The 27,059-nt window shown below is 44.9% G+C and overlaps 1 protein-coding gene across 5 annotated transcripts in view; it reads left to right on the plus strand.

Annotated features, from left to right (window-relative positions):
* Nucleotides 1–27,059, plus strand: part of DENND1A (DENN domain containing 1A) — a 281,962-nt gene that overhangs the window by 10,092 nt on the left and 244,811 nt on the right. For all 5 annotated transcript variants that reach the window (XM_081179677.1, XM_081179679.1, XM_081179678.1 and 2 more), the window contains exon 2: nucleotides 10,016–10,080. In XM_081179677.1, coding sequence (XP_081035803.1) covers nucleotides 10,016–10,080 — 65 coding nt within the window. The remainder of the gene's footprint in view (nucleotides 1–10,015; nucleotides 10,081–27,059) is intronic.

Genomic DNA, 27,059 nt, shown 5'->3' on the forward strand with positions numbered 1-27,059 from the left:
CAAGTCCAGATAGTTCACTAGGTTAGGCTGCCTTCCTGTGTCAGGAAGCATGGCATGAAACAAGGTGAATAAGAAAGAAGATTGGAAGACCAATGGCTGGATCAGGCCAATGGCCCTGAGTGACAGCAGCAGAACTCTCCACACTTGTGGTTCTCAGCACTTGGTATTTAGAAGCCCACTGCTGCTGACAGTGAAGGGGGAACATGACAATTGTGGCTAGCAGCCACTGATAGTTTTATCTTCTATTAATTTGCTCAGTTCTCTTTTAAAGCCATCTACTGCAAAATCTATTATATAATTTTAGTAAAGCTTCAAACATTATACAGCCTTTAAACCCCAAATTTGAATAAAGTGTGGATATTGTTTAGAAAGAAAGATGCCCATTTCAATTCCCTGTCCTGGAGCTTTTGTTGCAGAAGTAAAGAACTTTACCTTCCACCCCCCGTCCCCAAGATGTAGGATTCCTTTGGCACCTTAAAGCAGCCTTGTAAATAAGCCCATAAAAGTTACTAGTCTACAAACCCTTTTTACTATCCTGCTGGGGGCTGACCCCCCGTCCCTCCTGGAGCAGCCTTCTGCAGTTCATTACTGGACATGGAAGAGAGGTCTTTTGTGCTGGGCATGGAGGATGGATCAACCACTTTCTTCCTCCTCCACCACCAGCCTGTCTCATTTGCCCTCATGCAGTTTCCAGTCTCCTGTGGCTGTTAGGCTAGTCCCTAAATGCAAGGGTGCCTTAAAAGACCAATGACTTTTCTTTAGCTGAAGTTTCATAGGCATGAATTTACTTGGGTGCAGTTGTTTCAGGCTTCGTCACCAAAAGTCCACAGGCTTTGGAAGCACCATACTGTAGACTTTATTATTTATTCAGGATTCATGATAAAACCATTTTTTCTATTAGTTATTAAAATATTTGTATATCACTATATTGTAAAAATACAGTGGTGCCTCGCAAGACGAAATTAATTCGTTCCGCAATTCTCTTCGTCTTGCGGTTTTTTCGTCTTGCGATGCACAGTTTCCCATAGGAATGCATTGAAAATCAATTAATGCGTTCCTAGGGAAACCGCCTTCAGACCAGGTCCGGGGACAGTCTGTCCCCGGACCTCTTCTGAAGGCTGGGGGGGGGGGCAAGGGCTTTTCTTCCCACCCCCAGCATTTTAAAAAACCCCGGGACAGCGGAGGACTTCTCCGCTGTCCGGGGCGATCTTAAAATGCTGGCGGGCGGCATTTTAAAATCGCCCCGGACAGCGGAGGACTTCTCCGCTGTCCGGGGCAATTTAAAAGCCCCTGGGAAGGCAGGCAGGGGGGACAAAGACTTTTGCCCCCCGCCAGCCTTCCTCTTCTGAAGGCTGGCGGGGGCGAAAGTCTTTGCTCCCCCCCCCGCCTGCCTTCAAAAGCTGTCCGGCCAAGGCTTCGCGGACCTCTCCGCCAGCAGCGGCAGCGCTGCCGCTGCTGGCGGAGGGTTGCCGGCATGCCGAAGCCTGCGCGCGCTGACATCAGCGCTCCCAGGCTTCGCGGACCTCTCCGCCAGCAGCGGCAGCGCTGCCGCTGCTGGCGGAGGGTTGCCGGCATGCCGAAGCCTGCGCGCGCTGACATCAGCGCTCCCAGGCTTCGCGGACCTCTCCGCCAGCAGCGGCAGCGCTGCCGCTGCTGGCGGAGGGTTGCCGCCATGCTGAAGCCTGCGCGCGCTGACATCAGCGCTCCCAGGCTTCGCGGCGCTGATGTCAGCGCGCGCAGGCTTCGGCATGCCGGCAACCCTGCAAAAGACGTCCGGGGGAAGCGGCTTCTTCCCCGCTTCCCCCGGACGTCTTTTGCAGCAAGGGGCTGCAGGGAGATAGCGATCTCCCTGCAGCCCCTTGCTGCAAAAGACGTCGGGGGGCAGCAGGGAAGAAGCGCTTAGCTTCCCGCTGCCCCTGGACCTCTTTTGAAGCAAGGGGCTGCGGGGAGATAGCGATCTCCCTGCAGCCCCTTGCTGCAAAAGACGTCGGGGGGCAGCAGGGAAGAAGCGCTTAGCTTCCCGCTGCCCCTGGACCTCTTTTGAAGCAAGGGGCTGCGGGGAGATAGCGATCTCCCTGCAGCCCCTTGCTTCAAAAGAGAAGACCCGCTGTCCCCGGGGCAAGCTTCGTCTTGCGAAGCAAGCCCATAGGGAAATTCGTCTTGCGAGGCAACTCGAAAACGAAAAAACCTTTTGTTTTGCGAGTTTTTCGTCTCGCGAGGCGTTCGTCTTGCGGGGTACCACTGTATATTGAAGCGGGTTTACAGAAAAGCCCCCACATAAAACCATATGATAAAAGCATGCAAAAAGTTAAAAATAAGCTAAAAACAAAGAAAGAAAGTGAAAAAGAGACATCAGCAAACCATGGTGGAAGGATGTCCTCTTAATTACCCGTGTAGGCTTGGCAGAATTAAACAGGCATTTAAAGGTTGGCACAGAAGGTTTTCCCCAAAGTTTCTACTTTGATTAACCTGAATGTAGGCTTGCAATCCTATGCACACTTACAGGTGAGTCAGTGTCATGTATCCTGCAACGGAGGGTGTGTGTGGCTTCTAAATAAATTTGAGGATTAGACTGTAAGAATCACTGAGCATTGTGTCTGAAGTGGGTTGTGTTCTTTGAAGGCTTATGACACAATAAAGTTACAGGTAGGTAGCCGTGTTGGTCTGACGCAGTCGAAATATATATAAAAAAGTCCAGTAGCACCTTAGAGACCAACTAAGTTTGTTCTTGGTATAAGCTTTCGCGTGCATGCACACTTCTTCAGATACACTGAAGCAGAAGTCACCAGACCCTTATATATAGTCTGCTGCCGGCCTCTTCCTCTCGGCCGCTGCTACCCTGGTGCTCCTGTGGGCCAGAGAGCGGAGCGGATGAGCTCGCTCTGCCTACCCGATTCACAAGAAGCAGCAGCTGTGGCGGCAGCAGCCCCTGGGGAGATAATCGCAGCGCCTTCTTTCTCTAGGTGGGGAGGAAGCCTGTTTTGTGCCACCGTCACCAGCCCTTCAGCAAATGAGGCAGGCAGCAAACCTAGAAGGCGGCTGGGTCTGGGGTGTGTGTGGGGAGGACACAGTGTGCATAGGAATTCTTTTTTATATTTTTAAATACAGTCTGGCCCTCCAGAAGGTCTGAGGGAGAGTGGACCGGCCCCCTGCGGAAAAAGTTTGCTGACCCGAGATATGCACCTTTTAAAATTTGGATCATTAGCAGCACAAGCTTGCTTGGCCTCCTTTCGTTGCTCATCCATTGCTCACCAGAGCAGGGAGGTCCTTGCCTGATGTCCTTTGAGAGTGCTCTTGTAGGGACATAGTGTCCTGCCTTACTTGGAGGCAGATCATTGGTCTGTCTTGTTCAGTATTTATTTATTTACGCACATATGTACATACTTACTGCATTTATTTCCCACCTTTCCTCCAAGGAGCTCAAGCTGGTGTACACAGTCCTCCTCCTCCTCCTCCTCCTCCTCCTCCTCACTGTTGTCCTCAGAACATCCCTGTGAGGTAGGTTAGGCTGAAAAACTGACTGGCCCCCAGGGTCACCCAGGTAGTGTCATGGCTGACTGGGGATTTCAGCCCCGGTTTCCCAGGATCTAACACAGCACCCTAATCACAATGCCGCCCAGGCTGTCACCATCTACATCAGGGTGTAGATCTGTTTCCCCCTTGTCTGCACCATCATTCCTGAATGGTAAACTGTCATGTTGGGGGTGTGGTGGCGGCAGGGGCCAGATCGCAAAGGGGGTGAGTTCAGAGCATTGCTTCTTGCGTTTACCCTTCTTGAGTGTTCTGTTTATCATTTATCCTCAAACAATCCTTGTGCTGCCTGTTTGTGAGCCTTCCCCTTGCCTTATCAGGGCTGAACATAATGGTAGTTGAGGAGAAGGGCCGCCTCATAATGTTGACAATTAGCGCAAGAGAAGCAGAAGGTTGTTGAGTGGAAGAAGATGAATCCTACAAGGCCTAATTGAAAAGGCACAGCAGGACACTAACTTGGAGGATGAGGAAGCGCAGAGAATGTAGGAGAGGCTTTTCAAAACTTCAGAACCATCACATGTATGCTTGGCTGCCTGTCTCGTGTACTAAAATATTCTACAGAAAGAGTTACGCATGTTTGTGGGAAAACTCATTTGAAGCACTTTCAGAGCTGTGCTTATTTTCCTGTTTTTCATAATGTGCTGTTATGAAGCCTACTTTAAGAAATGGAGGGTAGCACCTTTGGGAATCTGATACGCCTTGGTGTGTCCTGCTCTTCTCCACCTCCTTCATAACAGTTACATGTCGGCAGACCTGAAAAAAACCCCAGGTGTATCTGAAGGTCTGTGGAGGGCTGCTTTCTTAAAATATGAGACCAATTCTAAAGCCCAAACTGAAACTGAGCTTGGGATTTTGAAATACAGTGGTACCTTGGTTCTCAAACACCTTGGTACTCAAACAACTTGGAACCTAGGTGCTACTGGAAGGATTTTTTTTATTTTGACTATGGCAGACCAACACGGCTACCTATCTGTAACTTGGAACCTAAACACTGCAAACCTGTTCTGGTTTGCAAACTTTTTCCAGAAGCCAAACATGCTCTGTTTTGAGTGCCACACTTGCGTTTTGAGTGTTACACTGAGCTCTGTCAGTTTTTGCTATTTATTTTGCATTTTTATTTTTGCGACCCTTTTTTGTTTTTGTGACTGTGTGGAACCCAGTTCAGCTCCTGATGAGTTGCATGTGTGACTGCAGTACATTGTTTATTGCTTTCTTTTTGTGGATCAATGGCCTCATTACATAGTAAAATTCATGTTAAATTGCTGTTTTAGGGGTTGTTTTTAAAAGTCTGGAACGGATTAATCCATTTTGCATTACTTTCTATGGGAAAGCATGCCTTGGTTTTGGAACGCTTTGGTTTTAGAACGGACTTTCAGAACGGATTAATTTTGAGAACCAAGGTACCACTGTATATACTAAAACAGGGCCCCCAAACCGTTCTGTGGATGACTTCTACAGTCATACCTCGTGTTGCGTTAGGTTCATGTTGTGCCTTTTTGACTTGCGAACGTGGCAAACCTGGAAGTATATACTTCTGGGTTTCGTCGCGTGTGTGCATGCAGAAGCGCATGCACAGAAGCACTCTATCATGCTCCGCACTTGCACAGAAGCGCTGCTCTAGTTGTGGACTTTTCAGGGTGCGAACAGCACCCCGGAATGGATTGTGTCTGCAACTAGAGGTACCACTGTACTACGTAAGTTTACTTCTTGTGGTCTGTGATGTGTCTGTAGATTTGTGAATGAAGATGGGCACTTACATCAAATTATTCATAATCGATTTTAAATTGTATTGTTACTGCTTTATATTATATTTATTGTCTAAAAGTTGTACGCTAAAAACAATATGTAAGAAATAAAAGAAGCAATAAGAATATAATTAAAAATCACACAACATCTAGCACAGCTCATAACATTTCCTGCAACAGGCAGAAAAATCTGTTAAGCCGTCTGCCTAGATCCTCAGCAGCTTTCAAGTTGACTGGGGGGGGGCAGAGTTTGGGAACCAGTGTACAGTCATACCTCGGGTTAAATGTGCTTCAGGTTGAGCGTTTTCAGATTACGCTCTGTGGCGACCCAGAAGTAACGGAGTGTGTTACTTCCGGGTTTCGTCGCTTGCACATGCGCAGACACTCAAAATAATGTAATGTGTGGAAGCGGCGAATCGCGACCTGCGCAGACGCAGGTTGCGTTTGCTTCAGGATGCGAACGGGGCTCCGGAACAGATCCCGTTCACATCCAGAGGTACCACTGTACTGAAATGTAAGGAACAGCCTAGCAGTTGTTGAGGCCCACAGCCCTCCTGCCACAGTGCTTTCTGCCCTGGTCCAGTGGTTGGGGTGTTGGACTGAGGACTTTGGGAGGCTAGAGTTCGAATCCCCACTCAGCTATGAAGCTCATTGGCAGTGACTTTGGTCTAGCCACTGCCTCTCAGCCAAACCTGGCCGCACAGGTTTTTTATCCTTGAGATCCTTGGATAAAAAAGGTGGGCTGTAAAAGCAAAACGGAACTCCGGTTGTAGCTTGGAAGTTGAACGGAATCCATTCTGGAAGCCTGTTCGACTTACAAAATGTTCAGAAACCAAAGTGCAGCTTCTGATTGGCTGCAGGAGCAGTTGGAAGCTGCAGAAGCCCCATCAGATGTTCGGGTTCCAAAGAACGTTCACAAACCGGAGCACTCACTTCTGGGTTTGTGGCGTTCGGGAGCCAAAATGTCCAAGTACCAAGGCGTTCAGGGTCCAAGGTATGACTGTAACTAACTAACTAACTAACTAACTAACTAATTAACTAACCAACCAACCAACCATCCGTGTTGCTTCAGCTGGAGATGTCCATGGGTAGAGGCAGGCAGTTCTGAGATGTCCCCAGCTACAAACCACCACTGTTTCCCAAAGGAGAGTGTTTTGGTAATTCGGTGTGTGTTGAAATTTCAGGATCCCTGTTTCCCTGTCTCTCCTCCCACACCCCCAATATTACAAGATGTTTCAGCAGGACTTAACAAATTCTCTCCTGAGGTGTTAGTTTGTGGAGGATAAGAATATGTTCTTTGTTAACCAACACCCTAGTTTTTTGAAACCCCCCTTTTATCCCAGCACTTGACAAAAACAAATGGGGGCTTTTTGCAGAACTGCAGCTCTGAATGTAGTGTCACCTTCTGTGTGCTGAAGTACTGCTTGTTAACTGGCATTTGTGACATGAGTTAAGCCTAGTCTGTAATATAACCAGTCCTATGGAGTTTGTACTTCCACCCCCCTTTTATTTATGTATTTAAAAAGCAACAACACCAAAACCAAAACAAAACAAAACACACACCTCCTGAGGAGAGCCTTGAAGGAAGCAGACGTAGGATTGACCCAGAAAGGAGGATGGATGTGTGCAGCCTGACTTAACTGATATTGGGTTCTCTTCCCTCATCCTAACGACACTCTCTTTTTGAGAACAAGTGACCAAGTTCCCTGTCATGGGAACCTGAAATACGGGCCAAGGAAATTCAGGAGAATGAGCAGCCATCCCGATCACGTGGGGGGAATGGCAAGCCAATGGTGTCTCTGGGAATTAAAAATATGAAACCCCATAAATATATTACTTGTGTGGTCAACGTTTCTCTATTCAGCAATGGGATAAGCTTCTGCTGTCCTGGAGAATTGTGGTTACAGTGGTACCTCAGGTTACAGACGCTTCAGCTTACAGACTCCACTAACCCAGAAATAGTACCTCAGGTTAAGAACTTTGTTTCAGGATGAGAACAGAAATCGTGCAGCGGCAGCAGGAGGCCCCATTAGCTAAAGTGGTGCTTCAGGTTAAGAACAGTTTCAGGTTAAGAGAATGGACCTCCAGAACGAATTAAGTTCTTAACCCGAGGTGCCACTGTACTTGAAAATGGAAAACAAGCAACCCACAGCCCAAACCTGTGAGTTTTTGTTTGGAAGTAGGAGTCTGCGCTGTGTTTGATGTGACTGACTTCCAAGTTAAGCTGATTTTAGGATTTCCAGCATTAACAGTTGCCCATTTTTAATCTGTTACACTGCACTGTGACAGGCTTGTGAGCACAGAAGATCTTGTATGTGTGTTGGGTATATTTATATTCTGAACTCCCCATACAATGAAAATACAAAAGGAAACGGTAAAATTGCAAAAGTTTCCAGGTGATAACTAGATGGCAACAGCTACAACAAAACACTAAAACCAACTGCTGGACATGCCGGACTTCCTGGGCCAATGAAAAAATGTCTTCCGTTGGGGTAAAAAATGGCATTTCCATTGGCACCAAGTGAGTTTCCCTGGGGTGGGCAATTCCAATAAGAGCTGCCCCATCTGCCAAGGGGGAACCCAAAGGATCCCTTCCCATGACTGTTGTAAAAGATACCCAGTGCCTTCAAATAGATGTTTTTTTAGTCTATTTGTTTACCAGTTGGTGGTTTCACCATATCTAGAAGAAACTTTAGCCACTCCTCCCCCCCACATGACACGAGAACTCGTTGGCATCCAATGAGCTGAACATTGAAAGATTTAGGACAGATATGCAGTGCATTGTGAAACTATGTGCCACAGGAGGCAGTGGTGGCTACCCATTTAGGTGGCTTTAAATGCTGATTGGACTACACGTGGAGGAGAGGGCTTTGGATGGCTGCAAGCCACAATGGTTATGCTCTGCTTCGATGGTCAGAGGCAGCAGAGCTTCTGCGTCCCAGTTGCTGGAAGCCACAGGAGGGGAGAAGGAGGTCTCTTGGGCTCAGTCCTGCTTGGGGTTTCCCAGTAAGGCCAGTGTGAGAACTGGAGGGTGGGCGAGATGGCCTGATCCCGCAGGCACTTCTTACGTTCTTGGGTATTTGGCAGGGGGCTGACCAGGATCAGGCTGGAGAGGCTGAGCTGCCCCGTTGGCTGGCTCCACGCCACGCTCTCGAAAGAGTCTCCTCCAGCCTTCTTTGGCAACACGTTCGAAATATTAAAGCACACATTTAGCTAAAATGAAAACAGGACTAGCAAACTGTGGGCCCATTTTTAAAACTACTCCAGGAGGTGTTGAAAGGCTGCCTTGGTCTAATTATAGCTGCTGTTAAATAATGTGTTGCAATAATTAATCATCAGCTCTGCTTATGGGGAAGGGGAGCAGGCAAACACACGGGCAGATGTGGCTGATGGTCTCAGGGCTTCTGTTTTCCTTGAAGCCTGCAATTGTTTTGGCCGGACGTGTTGCTGAATGTGACCCCCTTACTCTTTCAGAAAATCACAGTTGCCTCTGTTCTTTCATATGGAGGTACATAAATAAAAGCCACACTGTGCTCTCTGGATCCTGCTTTCTGTCACGGTTCTGTTTTGCCCAAATTGATTTGGCTTTCATCTTGATGACAGACTCTAATCAAGCTTGTATCTTTTAGGGGGGCTTCCTTGACATCAGCTGTTCATGATGCATCAAGGGGAGTAGGCTGTTGCCCTGTGCAGTGCCGGATCTACCTATAAGCTAAACAAGCTATAGCTTAGGGCCCCACTCTCTCAGGGCCCCCCCAAAAAAATTAAAGAAAAAACAACAACCTGAATGTACATTTCCAAAAGACAAGATAAGAAACAAACAAAATAAAACCTACATACAGCAACAGTGTTGTGTAGGCTCCTATGATGTAAGTAATAGGCCCCACCTGCTATATAGAGGGCCCCATTACCTTCAGTAATTTAGGGCCTCATCAAACCTAAATGGCCCTGTGCATACTTAAGCTTGCTACAACTTGATTGGTAGGTCTGGATTAACAAAATGTGTAATTGATTGCTACTGTTTTGAATTTTATTGGGTTCTTACATTCCATGGTGGGTCATGCAAATGGCTGTTCTGAATAATTCCTTTTAGAGGAAGGGTAGAGGGCATTGGGGATGAGTTTATGGAACCAAGGGGGTGGTAAAAAAGATTGGGAACCACTGCTTTTGTTGGTATGATCTGATAGTTGACATTTACCTTTAATCTACATTTTTAGCCCCCATTTAAAGGAATGTTGGGCAACCAAGAGGATCAAGGGTCTGGAAACGAAGCCTTACGAGGAGCGCTTGAAGGCGCTGGGTATGTTTAGCCTGGAAAAGAGGAGACTGAGAGGAGATAGGACAGCCATCTTCACATATCTCAAGGGCTGTCACAGGGAAGAGGGAGCGTGCTTGTTTTCTGCTGCTCTGGAGGGCAGGACTCGAACCAATGGCTTCAAGTTACAAGAAAGGAGATTCAGACTAAATATATGGAAGAAACTTTCTGACACTAAGAGCTGTTCAACAGTGGAACAATCTCCCTCAGGAGGTTGTGAGCTCTCCTTCCCTGGAGGCTTTTAAGCAGAGGCTGGGTGGCCATCTGTCCTGGATGCTTGAGCTGAGGATCCCTGCATTGCAGGGGGCTGGACTAGATGACCCTTGGGGACCCTTTCGACTCCTAAGATTCTATGATTTTATGATTCTATGAATCATTCCAAAAAGCATTACTTAGATTTATTAACAACTTTATTCTTTTTCAGGCAAAACCCGGAAACAACATTTGAAGTCTATGTTGAAGTGACCCATTCAGCATCAGCGGGTCCAGGTACTGTAAAATGCAGATGCTGTTTATGTATTGTACCTACAGTGCTTTTGAGGGCTTCCACCAGGGTTGTGCTATTTGGGGGGAATTGGTTCAGAGCAGGGTGGTCCAGTGAGTGGCCCAAGGGCCACATTTGGCCCACAAGGCCTTTTTTGTGACCCTGCCCCCTGCCATCGCATTACCCGGTGGGGCGCTGGGCTTTGGGAAGGAGGCCCATCCCACCCCTTCCCAAAGCCGCCTTAACACTTTCCCAGCTTTAGGAAGGAGGTGGGAGGGCTCTCGGGCTCTGCTGGTGCCCCGTGTCTCCTTCACAATGCCTGGCACACGCCTAGCTGTCTTTGGGAAGGCAGTGGAAGGGCTGCGGGGCAGGGCTGGGGGTCCAATTTTGGCCTCATTTCCCCCCACTGCAGGGTGCGGCCTGCAGGTTCCATATTGAAGTCCCCTAGTGGACCACCTGGTATGAAAAGCTGAACCGCTCAGGTCAATATAGGAAGCTGAAGATATGGTCTTGCTGAGCTTCTAATGCATTGTTGGGCTGAAGGTGCTTCTAGTTCCAGAACACTGGGAAACGTCTGATTTCCAACATTCAGAGGAAAGCCTTTTGTTAATGTTGCCACCAGTCGGAACTGTCAGCCTTCTTTTGAAATCTGTAAATTTCACCCACAGCCCGTTATCATTGTGGGCAGCTCAAAATACTGACCTCTTGAACTGACTTGACTTTTATTTGCAGTTTATCTGAAAGTTGTAATGTTGCTGGCGTTGGTTGTCTGCTTTTTCCCCATTCTATTTTATCACCCTATTAATGACTTAAAGATAGTGTATTTTTTCACTTATAAAATTCTTACCACTGTGAAAGAGTTTATTTATTTATTGCTTTTATAGCCCCCCCCTTTTCTCCAAGGAGCTCAAGGTGGAGCTCCTGATTCTTCCTCTCCTCCACAACGACCCTGTGAGGAGGGTAGGCTAGGCGGAGAGGCAGTGACTGGCCCAAGTGACATACCCAGTGAACTTTGTGGATGAGTAGGATTCGAACCCTAGTCTGACACTCTAACCACTGTGCCACACTGGCCATCGTATCTTGCCTTAGTGCTGCAGGTCAGACCTTGAGCACATCACAACACCCTGTTGTATTGCATGCCTGTTCACTCCAACCCTCAGTCCCATATTCTTAGGACAACCCTATATAGGGTGTTGCCGCATTTTTAAAACGTTCACCTATACTTATTATTTGTTAGCTCTGGCCCTTCTCCATCAATAGTAATCCTAAATAACTGGGATGCAACAGCCTTAAAAGCCTTATCCCTAGATGATGTCTGCTTCACTTCCCAAGGAGGAAGCCCTGTTAAGATGGTCTACTCTTATGCTCTTCTCAAACTGGAGGCAGGTTGGCTTGGGAGCAAGCTCTGGCCCAGGTATGCTCTCCTGACCGTGGGATTTGAAGAAGTGGCAGAGTCCATTTAGAAACTAACTCTAGCTTCTGCCCAGCTGAACTCTCACCACCCCCTGCTTGAAAATCGGAGGAAGTGTGAACTTAAATGTTATTCTGTACAGTACTAGTGTCTGGTAGTAACCTTCCATTTTGAAGCATGTTTGTTCATCCCTCGGGGGGTTAAGTTCCTACTGGGAGAAGGTGGGTTTAAAAGTTCAGATTTTTAAAACTAGATAATTTAGTAAACATTTTGTTCCAAAACTCAAAATCCTTGTGCTTACTGATTTATTTATTTTTAAAAAATAGTATTTGATGCTAATTCATCTTTCAATGAGATAATCCATTTTTTACCAAACTGCTAATTTATTCGCCCTGCAGACAACATGGAAATTGCTGAGGTTCTTAGTGGACCACTCAACCTTTTTTGGGGAGTGGGCCTACAAATCAAGAACCTACATAATTCATATAGTCACTGTCCTGCCTTTCAAATGCTCTGCGTCTCCTTGGTTTGGTTAGCAAAGTTCTCTGTAGTTGATCTCCATCATCAGAAAAGGGCCCAGCCAAGTATATATACTGTTTCACCACTTTTCTACAAACCACCCATATGAAGCTAGAAAGGCACAGAAGTCCACAGTGGGATTTGTGAACCAAACTCCAGGTAGTATGCCTGTTTTTGGCTGAAGAAGATGCTTCTAATGGGTCCGTGCAGTATGGAAGCCTTGGTGTGAGAGGCTTGTTGACAATCAGGAGTGGGATGCCACCAAAAGTCTCTCTGAGCAGGTGCTAGGACAATGAGGGAAAACTGGAAAGAAAGACTTGGTGGATTTGGTGTGTGGGTGTGTCTGAGTGTGTGAATCATAGAACTGTAGAGTTGGAAGGGGCCCCAAGGGTCATCTAGTCCAACCCCCTGCAATGCGGGAATCTCAGCTAAAGCATCTAGGACAGATGGTCACCCAACCTCCAAGGAAGGAAAGTCCACCTCCTCCCGAGGGAGACCATTCCACTGTCAAACAGCGCTTGCTGTCAGAATGTACTTCCTGATTCTGAGTTGGAATTTCCTTTCCTGTTACCTGAAACCATGGCTTCGGGTCCTACCCTCCAGAGCAGGAGAAGACAAGCATGTTCCCTCTTCTGTGGGACAGCCCTTGAGATATTTGAAAGTTTTCACAACACAATAAAAGAAACAAACTAATCCACGGGAAGTAAAGAAACTAAAGAATGAAGGAACATAAAAAGAAACTACAAGATCCTCCCTCATCACTATTTTAACTTTCATCCCCTGTGGAGGAAGGTGTGCCCTCCCACCTCTCACCTGGGCTCATCCCTCTCTTTGTACAGTCTCTCACCTTGTGAGATCTCCCCTTGCCCACCTCTCACATGGGGTCCATGCTGTCCTTCCCCTTCATCTGTATACAGTTCTAATAAAGTACAATGAGAAAGAGTAGTAATATAAAAATAATAATGAACTATAAAGAGAGATAAAAGTGAAGAGAGAAAAAGAGGGGGGAAATAGATAAAAGGATCTCCAGCTATCAATCTGTCAGTTGTATGTAGAATATTTCTTCAAAATAGTAAGATGCTCAATCCAGGTTATCCAGTTATTCCTCCCTTTGCTGGACATTGTTTTTTCCAGCCTTCCATCCAGTGCTCACCAATTCGTTTACCTTTTTCAGTGCAGAAAGTCTAAAGAAGCTTCTCCAGTTACTGCCGTCACAATGATAAAACTTGTGCTTTATTCTTTATCTCCTCCTTCAAGAGAAAAGCTTTTTAAAAATACTGTATTTGTCTATTAATGCATGGTAGTTCAGTTAACTTTAAAATCTTAATTCGTGTCCCAATCCATTTCTTGTGCCATTTCCATCTAGAAATCTGCATCAGTCCTGTTTGTCCATATTGGTCCACTAGTCCTGTTTGTCCATTCTTTCTCCTCTTATTCCACTTAACCAGAAGAGCAAGATTCCATTCAGATCACACACAAAGTCAATCCTTTCTCCGCTGCGCCTCCACTCCTGGGTTTCCCTCCAAAAATCAAAATTCCAGTATTTGGCAGCTCTGTTCCTTCCAGCTTTCACACACCAATTGCAACTCTTCCATTCTATTCTGCTTTTCAGACTGCGTCTCGTATTCAAGGATTTTCCTCCTTCCTCCCCCCCCCCCCGAATTGAGTCTATAGCTTTTATCTACTTTTCTGGAAGTTCTGGCACTTCAACAATATATTCTCCTAGAATCATTTTTTCTCATATGTGCATTTATTTCTTCAAACAGTGCTCTTGCCACATAAAGTCCTCGGTCTAGATCAGTGTTTCCCAACCTTTTTTGGGCAAAGGCACACTTGATTGATGAAAAAAATCTCGAGGCACACCACCATTACAGCCCCGTGACGTCAGCGCGCAGCGTCACGCCGGGAGGGACGCACGAAAGTGTAAGTTTCAATTTTTTCCCCTCCCCCTTGCCGGGGAACCTCCAAGCTTTGGGGGTGGGGGGGAGGAGGCAGCAAAGCGAGGCAGGAAGGAGAGCGCGGCTTGGCTGGGTGAGCTTTGGCAGGGAATGAGAGCCGCGAGGCGGGCGCTGCGGACGGAGGCGCTGCCCGCCGAGCTCGCAGGCAGCCAGGCAGGCAGACGGCGAGAGCCCCGCGCTGGGCGGCCTCTCCTCGCCGCCGCCGCCCCGCCTCTCGCCGCCCGACTCGCCCGCCTCCCTCCAGGCAACATCTCGCGGCACACCAGGCAACATCTTGCGGCACACTAGTGTGCCGTGGAACAGTGGTTGGGAAACACTGGTCTAGATTCTGTATTCTGTGGCATTAGCTACACCTCCCAGTTTGGTGCCATCTGCAAATTGGGTGAGCATTTCCTTCATTCCTTCATCCAGGTCTTTTATAAAGACGTTGAACAACAACAGGCCCAGGACAGAACTTTGCGGCACCCCACTTGTCACTTTTTTTCATTAATGAGAACTCTTTTGGTTTGGTCAGTCAACCAGCTACAAATCCACCTAACAGTTACATCGTTCAACCCACATTTTTACCAGCTTGCTTGCAAGAATATCATGGGGGACTTTGTCAAAAGCCTTACTGAAATCAAGATACACTATGTCCACAGTATTCCTCTGATCCACCAAGCTTGTTACTCCATCAAAAAAAGAAATCGTATTGGTCTGGCATGACTTATTTTTGAGAAATCCATGCTGGGTCTTAGAAATCACAGCCTCTTGTTCTAAGTGCTCACAGACCCACTGTTGAATTATCTCTTCTAGGACCTTTTCTGGTATCAATGTCAAGCTCACTGGTCGGTGGTTACCTGGGTCTGCTTCCCCACCCCCACCCCGCTTTTTGAAGATGGGGACAATATTTGCCTGCCTCCAGTCTGCAGGGACCTCCCCTGTTCTCCAAGAATTCTCAAAATTATAGACAGCGGCTCTGAGACACTGAGGTCCACTTCCATGGGTCTTCTGGCAGTTCTCTCATTGCGAGAAGTGAGGTTACAGGGAACCAGGCAGAGGGCCTTCCAACAGTGGTACCTGCCATGTGGAACACCCTCCCTTCAGATGTCAAGGAGATATCCTTAGAGTCCCTTCCAATTATGTAGTTCTATGGTTCTGTTACTTTTTATTAAGAGACCTGTTTGATTCTGAAGTTGTGTGTTGCTGACAGTGTCATGTTGGCTAGTTTAGGCTGTGGCTGTTCTGGATGTTCAATGCCATCACAAGCATGACTTCCTGAATATTAAACCCACCCACACCAGTTGAGTGGTCTCTGAATATGGAGTGCTGCCTTTACAGAGGGAGAACAATTGATTTTCAACCTTCCATTTTAGTGATACTAAACTTCTTGGGAAAAGTGAAGGAATTGGTTGATCAGTTGAGAAGACGGGCTATTAATGGAAACAGTTTTGGGGGCCACTATCTGTATCAGACCTCAGGTACTGCTGCCTATTCCTTTAATTTCAAATTTCCTGCAAGATTTTTTTAAACACCAACTTTGCCCTTGGAAGCTTTGATACGAAACTGCCATAGACATTATCCCCTACATTCTCATAATAAATAGAATCATTCTTATACAGATAGACTGAAAGAAGCTTATAAAAGTCACGCACTGCAGTAAGAATGAAAAACCAGAGCTACTGTCTGTTTCCTCTTTTCTTTTCCTCTACCTTCAAATTGCCTATTTTGTTTTCTTCAAGGAAGCAATCACGTGTCGTGTGCGAGAAATGAGCCGTTATCAGAATCCAGTGAACTTTTGAGACCTCTGCCAAAGGGCCTTCCTTATTAGAAAGAGTGCAGGGAATTTGGATATAGCTCTGTGACTAATAGCATAGGGTGGGGGAGAAAGTGTATTTGTTAGTCTAAAGTAACTGATCAAAATAAGTCACCAAAGCTGGAACGTTTGAAAGTGAAAGGCTCACAAAAGTGAAATCCCCCCCTTCTGTAGGAAGCTTTTGTGTAGGTTTTGTGTGTGCGTGTGTGTGCTTGCCAAAGAAGACATCAGAAAAGAGTGTTGGATCCTCTGCTTCGCCACGCAGTGAGCCAGAAGGCCCCATCTCTCCAAGGACCTCCTCTTTCATCTTTTTGTGAGAGCCACGCAAAAATCTTGCTGTGTGTTCAAGGAATAGCTTAAAATGGTTTAGTGCAGCTAAAGTATTCCTTTCATTTCCCTCCTCCCTTTAAACACACACCCACACCCCGTATGGCTTTAAGTTGGAAACCTAAATGTGGTACATAACACAAGGATGAAGTGATGAGCGTGTTACGGGGCCGGGGGGCGGGGTGCTCAATGTTCCCTGGGATTAGTAAAGGAAATGGCAGTTTCGGCCGCTTCCTTTTACAACAAAGGGATTTAAAAGGCCTAGCTGCTAAGTCTCTCTCTGTGTTTCGTTTCTTTTCTCCAAAACATACTAGTAGGTTGAAAAGGGAGATGAATCTTCCTGGGGAAATTATTAACTCTGAGGGAGTCTATCGTTGTTTGAGAGAATTTGCATTTCAACTGGCTCAGAGTGCAGTGTGTACCCATAATCTGATTCCTGCTGGAAGCTGGCTGAGTAGTTGGTGGAACTAAGAGCTTCCTACTTTGTGTTCTGACCTCTGCATAGCAACAGCTTTATTTTACTCAGCGGATCACACAAGGTCTACCTAAAAATAACCAAAAGTCCCAAGCTCTGCTGGGAGATACCACCAGGTACATCTTTGCAGCTCCCTCGTCTCCTGTGGTAGGACTTCTGCAGGTGACAGTGAAGTGAAAACTTGGCCTGAAAAAATGGACATGAACATTGCTTGGATTATGAGTTTATAAGAACTCTGTTGGATCACAGACCAGGAGCACAGCCAGTACAACATCCTGTTTCAGATAGTGGCTAGATAGATGACTCTGGGAAGCCCATAAGCTGGGCATACAGGCAGCAGTCCTCTCTGCACTCTTTTGTTAGGGTGTGGCCATGGCAGCAGTCTGGAAGGAGTCAGGAGCTGGGAACTGGGAGCTAGGACTGTTGAGTAATTGGAATCCGGGGGCAAACCAGTAGGCAGAAGAAGCCAGGATGAAAAGCAAGACCAGCAGTGCAGGACATGCTAGAGCTCAGGTACACCCTGTTGCTCAGGTAAGACTCAGCTGGAAAAGGAAGTCATTTATACTTCTTCTTGCCTGTTAGGAGTCACTGGTCAGCCTGGATGGGTGAATACAAATCAGATAGTTCTTCCCCAATAGGCAGAAATTATGTGGCTTTTACCACATGGATACCACATAGACCAGCGGTTCCTGAAACCATTACTCCCCAGCAAGTTGAGTTCAAAGGTATGCTACATGAAGTTGCCATTTAGTTAACACAGCCAATAACTGCTGGTAGATCTGCTGTCCATTACCTGGTCTGTGAACAGGTAAAGCTGCTTTATCCTGTGTTAGGCTGTTGGTCCATCCAGTCTACCTTGAGGGGCAGCAGCTCTCCAGGGGAGAGGACTTCTTCTTTATGCAGCCTTCCTACCTGAGATGAGATCCTTGACATTCTGCGCACAGAGCAGCTGCTTGTCTGCTGAGCTACAACCCTCTCAAAGACACCATACTGTATGGCCAGCCCCACATCTTGTGGCAGCTTGGTTCTGACAGATTGTGGCTCCTCTCCTGGTGCCCCAGGCCCCAATCCTTCCACTTGGACTCCATGTTGTTACGTAAGCCCCCTGTTGAAATATTGTCTCTGCCGTGAATTTTCTGTCATTTGCTTTACGGCAAGCAGCTTGCTGTTTTCTCAGCACCTCCTCTGCAACATGGGGATGATACTGACCCGCCTTTCAAGGTGGCTGCTGAGTTTCCTGAGATAATGTATGTGGAGGTGTTTTGGAGGCACCAGGTTGTCTCTAGACAATCGGTGCGATAAATGTACTTTGGACTCCTCCTTTCTTGATGACCGTTTTAGAGATTTTGTGTGTTCCATCCACTACTTGGGGAGAGGTGGTGGTTCTTAATGTCTGGCTGTGACGTAAAGAGCCAGAAAAATGTCAGACACCCACATCCACACCTGCTCAAAAATTGGAGGGGCATGGTAAAGTCTAGGGTGGGCATGAGGAAATTACACACCTTGACATTGTTCACACTTTGTAACTTCCTTAATAGCAGCAACAAGCTGTTGTTATCATTTTGTGTAGCAGTGATTTTCTTCTACTTCAGCCTACAATTCAGAGCAACATTTATTGCTGTGCTGATGAGGACTGTTTAACCAGAAAGGAGGACCTCCTGGTCACAATTCTTCTTCTTCTTCTTCTTCTTCTTCTTCTTCTTCTTCTTCTTCTTCTTCTTCTTCTTCTTCTTCTCCTCCTCCTCCTCCTCCTCCTCTCTTTTTGCACAAGAGGGGGAAAAAACCCCTCCTTTTGTTGATTTTTATATTTTTAAAGAGAGCTTGACATCTTCATCAAGTTCACAGTGGGCTGGCTTTGTTTGCTTTCTTCTGAATGCAGGATAAGACTTTGTCCCCCTGCCCATTGTCTTGTGCAGTAAGAACGGGCCTCGCCATGGCTGAGGTGCTGTTTTTCTTTTCCCCCTCTCTCTCTTTTTTGGTAAACCCACAATATGGTCATTGTCTGGTACTGAATAATTGTGGCTGCTTTTTGTACAAGCAGAACGAAGGCTTTGGCTTTGAACAGATTCCTTCTTAGCGTGAAAAGAGACTAATCCATGTAAATACAGGCCAGAAATAAAGCTTTACAGAAAAAGGGAAAGGCGGCTAAGCAGGAGGTCAGAGGTCAGCAATTTAACCTTTGACCTAACAAATAAGAAGCATGAAAGTTCCCGAATTGGTTTACAAAGGCAAACTCCTGTGATCTGTCAGTTTTTCTTTTCACGATGGAGACGGGTGAGAAATCTGACAGCCAGTTCCTCCTTAGCAGAGTGTTGAAATTTTACTGCTAAGCTCAAAATTTCTTAGCAGGTTGAAATTTACTTTTTAATGGTATATATATATATATATATATGTGTGTGTGTGTGTGTGTGTGTGTGTGTGTGTGTTATTCGTGTCCCTTCATTCCCTTGTGTTTTGTTTTTTGTTTTTAACATGATTTCCCATGCACCTATGAAGAGTCTGTCTCACTAAGTAGAATGAAGAGATTCCACTTCAGATCTTGTTGAGTATTTGGGGAGCGCTAAAGCATTAAGGATCTGCTGATGAAGCACTTTTTGCAATTAAGTGCTTGTGAACAGGCTTCTTTATGATTTTCGGGAGTTGCATTGAAATAACTAGACGCAAACAGAGTTTCTCTCTCTTTTGAATAGAGTCGATGGGTTGCATGGGTTTGGTAAAAAGAAAAAAAGTTTTGAATTTAAAGGTATTGTTTTAAACTCTCTTCTACTCATTCACAAAATTTGCAAACAGTTTTCCTTGTTTGTGCTTCTTTAATCACAACAGGTAATCTTGTTAATGAGTGTTAATTTTTTGCTTTAAGCTTAATGCACCTGAAGTTAGCTGTTATATCTCACTATAGATAATTCTGTGACTAGGGAAGAACTTTAATTAGAGAGTCATTGAGATTAAAAAGAAACAATGAACTAATGACTCTAAAGCAGACTCCCCATAGATTAATAAGGACAGTGATTAAGATGCTTAACTTAATGTTGTACAACCATATTCTATTTTCAACTCATGCCTTTATGACCATCCACTGCTTTAGAGAGCAGCTGTTCAGGGACATTTCATTATAGATATTTCTGGAACTCAGAAAACCAAGTCCATGTGGTATTTGCTGGAGTACTCCAGGAAAAATGCTAGTCAACTTGAGTTATTTCACAAGAATGCCACTACTTGGGTGAATAATACTAAGGTCTATAAAAAGTTGTTTTTAAAAGCATAAGTGGATGCCATTTGGGCAAAGTGCCTACATTGAAGTTTTCTTTGGTTATGGAAAAGTTAATTAGAAACAGAAGTAAACATTTTGTACCATTGTAATACATGGTAGCAGTAGATTCACATACTTCTTCAGACTAATATACAGTGGTATCTCGGGTCAAGTAGTTAATTCGTTCCGGAGGTCCATACTTAACCTGAAACTGTTCTTAACCTGAAGCACCACTTTAGCTAATGGGGCCTCCTGCTGCTGCCGTGCCGCTGGAGCACGATTTCTGTTCTCATCCTAAAGCAAAGTTCTTAACCCGAGGTACTATTTCTGGGCTAGCGGAGTCTGTAACCTGAAGCGTATGTAACCTGAGGTGTATGTAACCCGAGGTACCACTGTATTTTGTTTCAAGGCTAAGCTTTCTGTATCAGGTACTGTGTGGGGCTGCCCTATATGACTGAATGCTCTAATGCAGAAAGTAGAGTGTTTTACTGTACAGTATCCCCTCCCCTGGCTCCGTGTTGCCTTTTGGGTGCAATGATGGGGCTGTGGGCTGGACACTAAATGGCTTGAGCCTCATGTGCCCAAGAGACCACCTGACCGCCTGTGTTCTGATTTCACCTCCTGAGCTGAACAGTGAATAATTTCCAGGAATGTCAATATAACCTTATGCATATGGCAAGAGGCATTCTTATTGGTTACTCCCGCAGTTCTGGAGTTTAATTTTCTTTGAGCATCTTTTTGGAAGGGTTGTGAAACCATTTTATTTTATATTATATCTTAAAATAATTTTTATTCAGTTTTTAACAATTTAAGAGTGCAAAACACTTACACATTCTCAGTCTAGGTTATATAGAAAAAATAAGCGCTTCTGATTGAGATATTATAGTTATTTAATTATCAATAAGAAAAAAAACATAAAAGAGAGAAAAGGAAAGGAAATACAGTGGTACCTCGGGTTACATACGCTTCAGGTTACACATTCCACTAAGCCAGAAATTGTGCTTCAGGTTAAGAACTTTGCTTCAAGATGAGAACAGAAATTGTGCAGCAGCAGGAGGCTCCATTAGCTAAAGTGGTGCTTCAGGTTAAGAACAGTTTCAGGTTAAGAACGGACCTCCGGAACTAATTAAGTACTTAACCTGAAGCACCACTGTAAAAAAAGGGTAGAGAAAGATAAAGGATCTATGAATTGAAAAACATGCAACATTCAGATACACTTGGTAACATTATTTGAGTGTAATTTTTCTAATTATAAAATGAGTCTGGATCAGGGATGATTATTAATAGATTAAATGCTGCCTTTGTTAGTATATGAAAGTTAGATAGATTGATATAAATTTGAATTTGAATATGAATATGGTTATGAATGTGGTAGGAAAGCGAGAACCTGGGGAAAGGAGAACATGGATGCCCAGGATTATTTCTTTTTGTGGGATTATTCTAGCCATATTGAGTTGTATGCTGTTGGGGGAAGGGGTTTGATTATTACTGGGAAGACTTGCATGCATAATAAAATTACAGCAAGTAGTTGTTAAGTTATCCTTTTGTTTCTGTTCTCTTAACAACTGTAACTTATTTCTTAATTTTTCCAGTAGAGCGATATCCCATACACTTTTGTACCAATTGTCTAGTGTGGTGGAGTTTCCTTCTTTGGAGGTCTTTAAGCAGAGGCTTGACAACCATATGTCAGGAGTGCTCTGATGGTGTTTCCTGCTTGGCAGGGGGTTGGACTCGATGGCCCTTGTGGTCTCTTCCAACTCTAGGATTCTATGATTCTACATTCACCCCTGAGAGATTTTCCCAATATCTAGCTATATTTCTAGCTGCTGATAGCAAATGACAAATGAGTTCTTTATTAAGCAGGTTTGCATTATTATATTGAAATATATTAAATAAAACTAGTTCTGGTATTATTTCTATTTGCTGTTTAGTAATTTTGCTAATCTCATGTAAACCTGACAACAAGAACTGTTGGATTTTGGCACATTCCCACCACATATGAAAATATGTACCTATAGATAGGCACCTTCACCAGCATATTGCTGCCACTCCTGGGTGTATCTATGCTGGTTTTCTTGGGGTTAGGTACCATCTATAGATAAGTTTTAATGTTAGCTCCTTTATACTGGCAGAAATTGATTTAAAAGGCAGTTTAGACCATTGTGTTGAGTTAAATCTATTTACTGACCTAAATCTAATTCCCATTGTTCTTTAATTACATTGGGAAATCCTACAATATTTTGGAGTAATATTTTATAAATTACAGTCACCGTTGCTCTACCTCCTGTAGCTAGTAGGAGTTTATCAAAAGGGACTAGTTGTCTTGGGGCTGTTATTTTCACAGTTGGGTTGGATAAAAAAGTTTGCAATTGATAATGAAGTAGCCAGAATATTTGAATTTCTCCTATTTTAGTTTGCCATTCATGACCTATTAATGGGTAACTGACCTTGTAAAAGTCAATTAAAAGGTATAGTTGTTTGGTTTTCCGCGTTATCACAGAGAATTGTCGAAAAGAGTGGTTGGAAAGCCAGGAGGAGCAAGGAGGATAAACCTAGAGACAATATTTCTGTTTTCTCCTTCCATGCTTTGAATATAGTTTGCATCAATCTCTTGTTGATTGCATTAATGTTCTTAAGTCTAGTTTTAAGGAAAGGGTAGGCTCTGGTTGGAATGTTATCAGTTAAACTGTTTCTAAGTGTACAAAGGGCAAAACCATTTTATGCATGGGCTGATTTTGGCAGTGAAGTCCAATGATGACTTTTGGCGGTGAAGTCCAATGATGATGCAATGTATTGGAAGCATGAGGCACTTTTAAACAAATGAATTGTTTAAATATATGATCAGCTTCTTGAAGTCTTCACAGTAGCCTTCATCAGCCTGGTGCCCTGCACATGGTTTGGACTACAACTCAGCCACGCTGGTTAGAGCTGCTGGAAGTTGTATTCCAAAATATCTGGAGGGCACTAGGTTGGTGAAGTCTGCTGTGGAGGTACTACAAAGGATGTGTCATAGAGCAGGTGGAAGTGTGTCTATCTCTGGCTTCAAGTCTGTTGAATGACACAAGTGACGTGGCTTTGAATCTTATTTACTTTTTAGACGCTGAACATAAAGTACCCAGGCAATTGTGAAATCTTTTCTGGAATTGGAAATGTCAGTAGTTAGGCTTCGCCCATGAACTGTATTTTGTCTCTTCTCCTTTCCCCCCTTCTCTAGTTTGATAACTTGCCAGAGGAGTATCCTGAAACCAAGTTTGCCATGTGCATCAGCTTAGAAGCCTAGATCATTCAGCTGCTGCCAATTAGGGAATCTTACCCTAAAGTATTGTTTGAAACGAACCGTCTTCCTTTCATGCTTAATGGAGAGGGCTGTGAGCTCTGTGGAGTGCCCTGTGGGTAGTCTTTAACGGGGTATTTGTGATAACATCTGAAAATAGGTTGGAGAAACACACACACACACACACACACACACACACACACACACACACACATGGTTGCCCCCTCATAACTGAAGCATTAACCAAGCAGTTTATGGGATAGTTTTGAGAAATGTTACAGGGAGAGAGATGCTCTTACTGAAAGCTGGAATTTGCTGATTGCCTAACTCAGAGGGCTGGTTTTCAGCCATTTAGCTAAATGTGCCATAATGGGGCTTTAAAAATCTGCACCCTAAGAAGGCTTCCCTGTTGGGTTTCAGAGCACCATTGGCCTTTGCTTTTGCTAGATGAAAGTTTTGTGGCTTTGGGTCCACCACACAAAGCAGTGTGTTCAGTGTGATTTCCCTTACTATGGAGACAGTGCATGACTTGATGGCGCCTCGACATCAGCATCTGAGTTAGAGTGATAGGAAATTGCATAGATTTGTACAGTTCAGGATTCAGTAGGATATAGCTCCTCTGTGTCTTTAATTGCCTGGCAGACAGGAGAACGTGGGCAGGTGGTGCCGACAGTGGTGGGGAACCTGTGACTCTGCAGATGTTGATGAACTCCTGTCAGTCCTAGCCAGCATGGCCAGTGGTCAGGGATCTTGAGAGTTTGTAGTTTAGAGAACCTTACAGAGCAGTGTTAGAAACTCAGATATTTAAGCTCAGGTATGTAAGGCGCCAAATGGCACCTTAAACCTAAGTATGGCCACCACAACGGATTGTCCAGGCACCTTTTTTTAAATACTACTACTACTACTACTACTACTACTACTACTACTACTACTAATAAATGCTTTATGTTTAAAAGAAACAATATCAAAGCAGTTTATAACACATTAAAACATCAAATAAAACAATCCAGAATAAAACAAATTAAACCTTCAAGGAAAATATTTCAGGTCCTGCTCTAAGTGACGTTTTGCTTTCCCAATCTTTATTTTACCTACTTAATTTATATAGCTTCCCCATAGCAGAAGGACACTAGGAAGCTAGTGTGGTGTAGTGGTTAGAGTGTCAGACCTGGGAGATCAGGGTTCACTCTGTCATACAATTCTATGATTGTGTGAAGCTCACGGGATGATCTTGGGCCAGTCACAGCCTCTTAGCCTACCTCAAAGGCTCCTTGGAGAAGAAAGTGGGATATAAATGCAATAAATAAGCTCTTATGCTTTCCTGCTAAAGGAGACCAGCCAGATGGAGATGTAAGTTGCCAGCTGCATGGTTGCAATTCGACCTGCGCCCGATGCAAAAGGTGCCTGGTGTCTGGGGAATTTCCAACACTGTTTACAGAGGTCCTGTAAGCTGGCTCCTGTAGTCCACCCATGGTCTGGCTTCGTCAGCTCCATTGCTGAACGTTTTATGATGTTTGAACGCTCCAGCTTGTTGGGTAGATGATAAAATGAGGAAGGGAGAAACACTGCTGTGTGTATTACTGTTGTATGTGTTGGTATGAAATGAATACATCCTTTTATTCTGCTAGCACTGGAATATTCACTTCTTCAGCCTGAAGAGGATCAAGTTAAACACACACACAATTACTTAACTGGAACCAATTAATACCTGTTTGAGGACCAACAGGGAAGAGTTGTAACTAACAGCATGAGTACTGATTTATAGTTAGAGTTTGCATAGGTCAATGCATTGAGTGGGCTATTTGTGTACAGTTAACTCTACAGGTAGGAATTAAGTGAAGTTAGAGCATTAATTCATGTTTATCATTGGTGTTCCCGTCTTTCCTTTAAGGCTCTTAGGCCTTTTGTATATAATTTAATTCAATTGCATGGTGGAGATTGATCCAGTTATTCTAAAGAGCTGTTTTGGTCTTACATGCTGGGCTCTTGTGAGTTATGGTCCTATCAAACAGTGAGCTTGGGAGATCTCCTGAATGCAGTAATGCACTACAGTAAATTTCACAGTGTGGCTTGTAGCTGATAGCTTAGGTTTTTATTTCATGTTGTCAGGACTTGTGGATGTTTACCAAATAGTAACTGGAATTGAGAAAAACTCTTTGCCTGTGCGAAAGCATGCTGAAGGGGTGAGTTATGAGCATGGTTCTGCAGAGGAACAAATGTCAAACCTGCAGAGATCCAGCATGCTAAAAGCACTGGCCTGGGGCATAAGAAGTTTCCTTTACTGGGTTACAGCATTAACCCATCTTACCTACAATAGTAGGAGTTCCTCATGGTTTAAGACATGGTTTAATACCAGGAGATGCCCATGAACCTACCTGGACCCTGAGATCATTCTCTGAGGCCCTTTTTCGTGTGCCTCCTCCATGAGATGTCGGAGGGTGACAACATGAGAACAGGCCCTTTCTGCAGTGGCTCCCCATTTATGGGATGTTCTCCCCAGGGAGATTCAGCTGCTGCCTTCATTATACACATTTAGGCGCCAGGCAAAAATGTTCCTCTTTAACTAGACCTTTGGCTGATTGACATCTAATGCCCTTTCAAATGCGTTGTGGGAGCGGGAGATTATTGGTTTTTATTCTTATTTTTATTATGTGTTTTGTGTGTTTTTTAATGTTTTATATTGTGAACTGCCCTGAGATCTACAGGTATAGGGCAGTATACAAAGTTTGATGATGATGATGATAGTAATAGTAATAATTGTTGTTGATGTGACCCCCTGGACCAGAGCACACCAGGCACTCCTGTCTTCCACTGCCTTCCGCAGTTTGGTCAAACTCATGCTGGTAGCTTCAAGAACACTGTCTCACCATCTCGTCCTCTGTCATACCCTTCTCCTTGTGCCCTCCATCTTTCCCAACATCAGGGTCTTTCCCAGGGAGTCTTCTCTTCTCATGAGGTGGCCAAAGTATTGGAGCCTCAGCTTCACGATCTGTTCTTAATAATAATAATTCCAGAGCTAGAGTCATATTTAGCCTAGCAGGCCAAATCTGATGGGGGTGGGGTGGGGTGGGGCTGGCCACATGTAAAAATCACTTGGGCAGGCTTCCCACTTGGGAACTGCATTGCAAGGAACGTTGCCAGACCCAAGCTGGCACTTTAGGAAGCTCTGAGCATTGGGCTGTCAAACCGCTTGTTTCGCTCCTCTCCACTGACTGGGAGGGGGAGAAACAAGGATGGAGTTTGCAAGTGACGGTTTGCTGCTTTTGCTTGCAAGACGAAGCTGCCTTGTGAAACGTCGCTTGTGCACCCAACCCAGCGCTTGGCAGAATCGCTTTCCTGTCCCATGGGCTGATGGGAAGGAAGAGTGATCCTGCTTAGCATTGGGTACCCGAAGCCTTGTTTGCAGCAGCGCTCCCCATCTCCTTTAAGTGAAGGAGGGAGGGATGTTTCAAACACTTTAGGGCAGACCTCACACTTGTTTCATCATGACTCAGGCTGCGTTGGTGCATCTCGTGTATTTGAAGCAGAGAGGGTGGGCATGCTTTGGGGGACATGGTCTGGCGGGCCAAGACTGGCTTGCAGGCCCTGTCCTAGAATGACTTACTGCCATCCCTGTTTCATACGTACTCGAGGTACATCTATGAAGGTGTACATGTTTGTGTTTTAGGAGCTGCCTCCTCCTTCCTGCTTCCTGACATCAGAAGCAGAGGCCCTTCTCTGCGTCCCAACTAAAGATGAAGCACCTTTGGGGAAGACTAGAAAGGGCCTTGTCAGTGGCTGCACCAGGTTAAGGAATGTATTCCCCTTTGAAGTGCAGTTTGCTGCCTTCCTTTTTATTTTTGCTGGTTGCTGAAGACTGTTTCTGGAAGGAAATTTTAGCTGTACTGTACGTGTTAGATTGTGTTTTATGTTTTGGTGTTTATTGCCGCACCAGTCTTCTTTGGTTTGACTGTGTTACAACATTTAAAATTACAG

The sequence above is a fragment of the Podarcis bocagei genome (assembly GCF_964188305.1).
Source record: "Podarcis bocagei genome assembly, chromosome: Z".
NCBI lineage: Eukaryota > Metazoa > Chordata > Lepidosauria > Squamata > Lacertidae > Podarcis > Podarcis bocagei.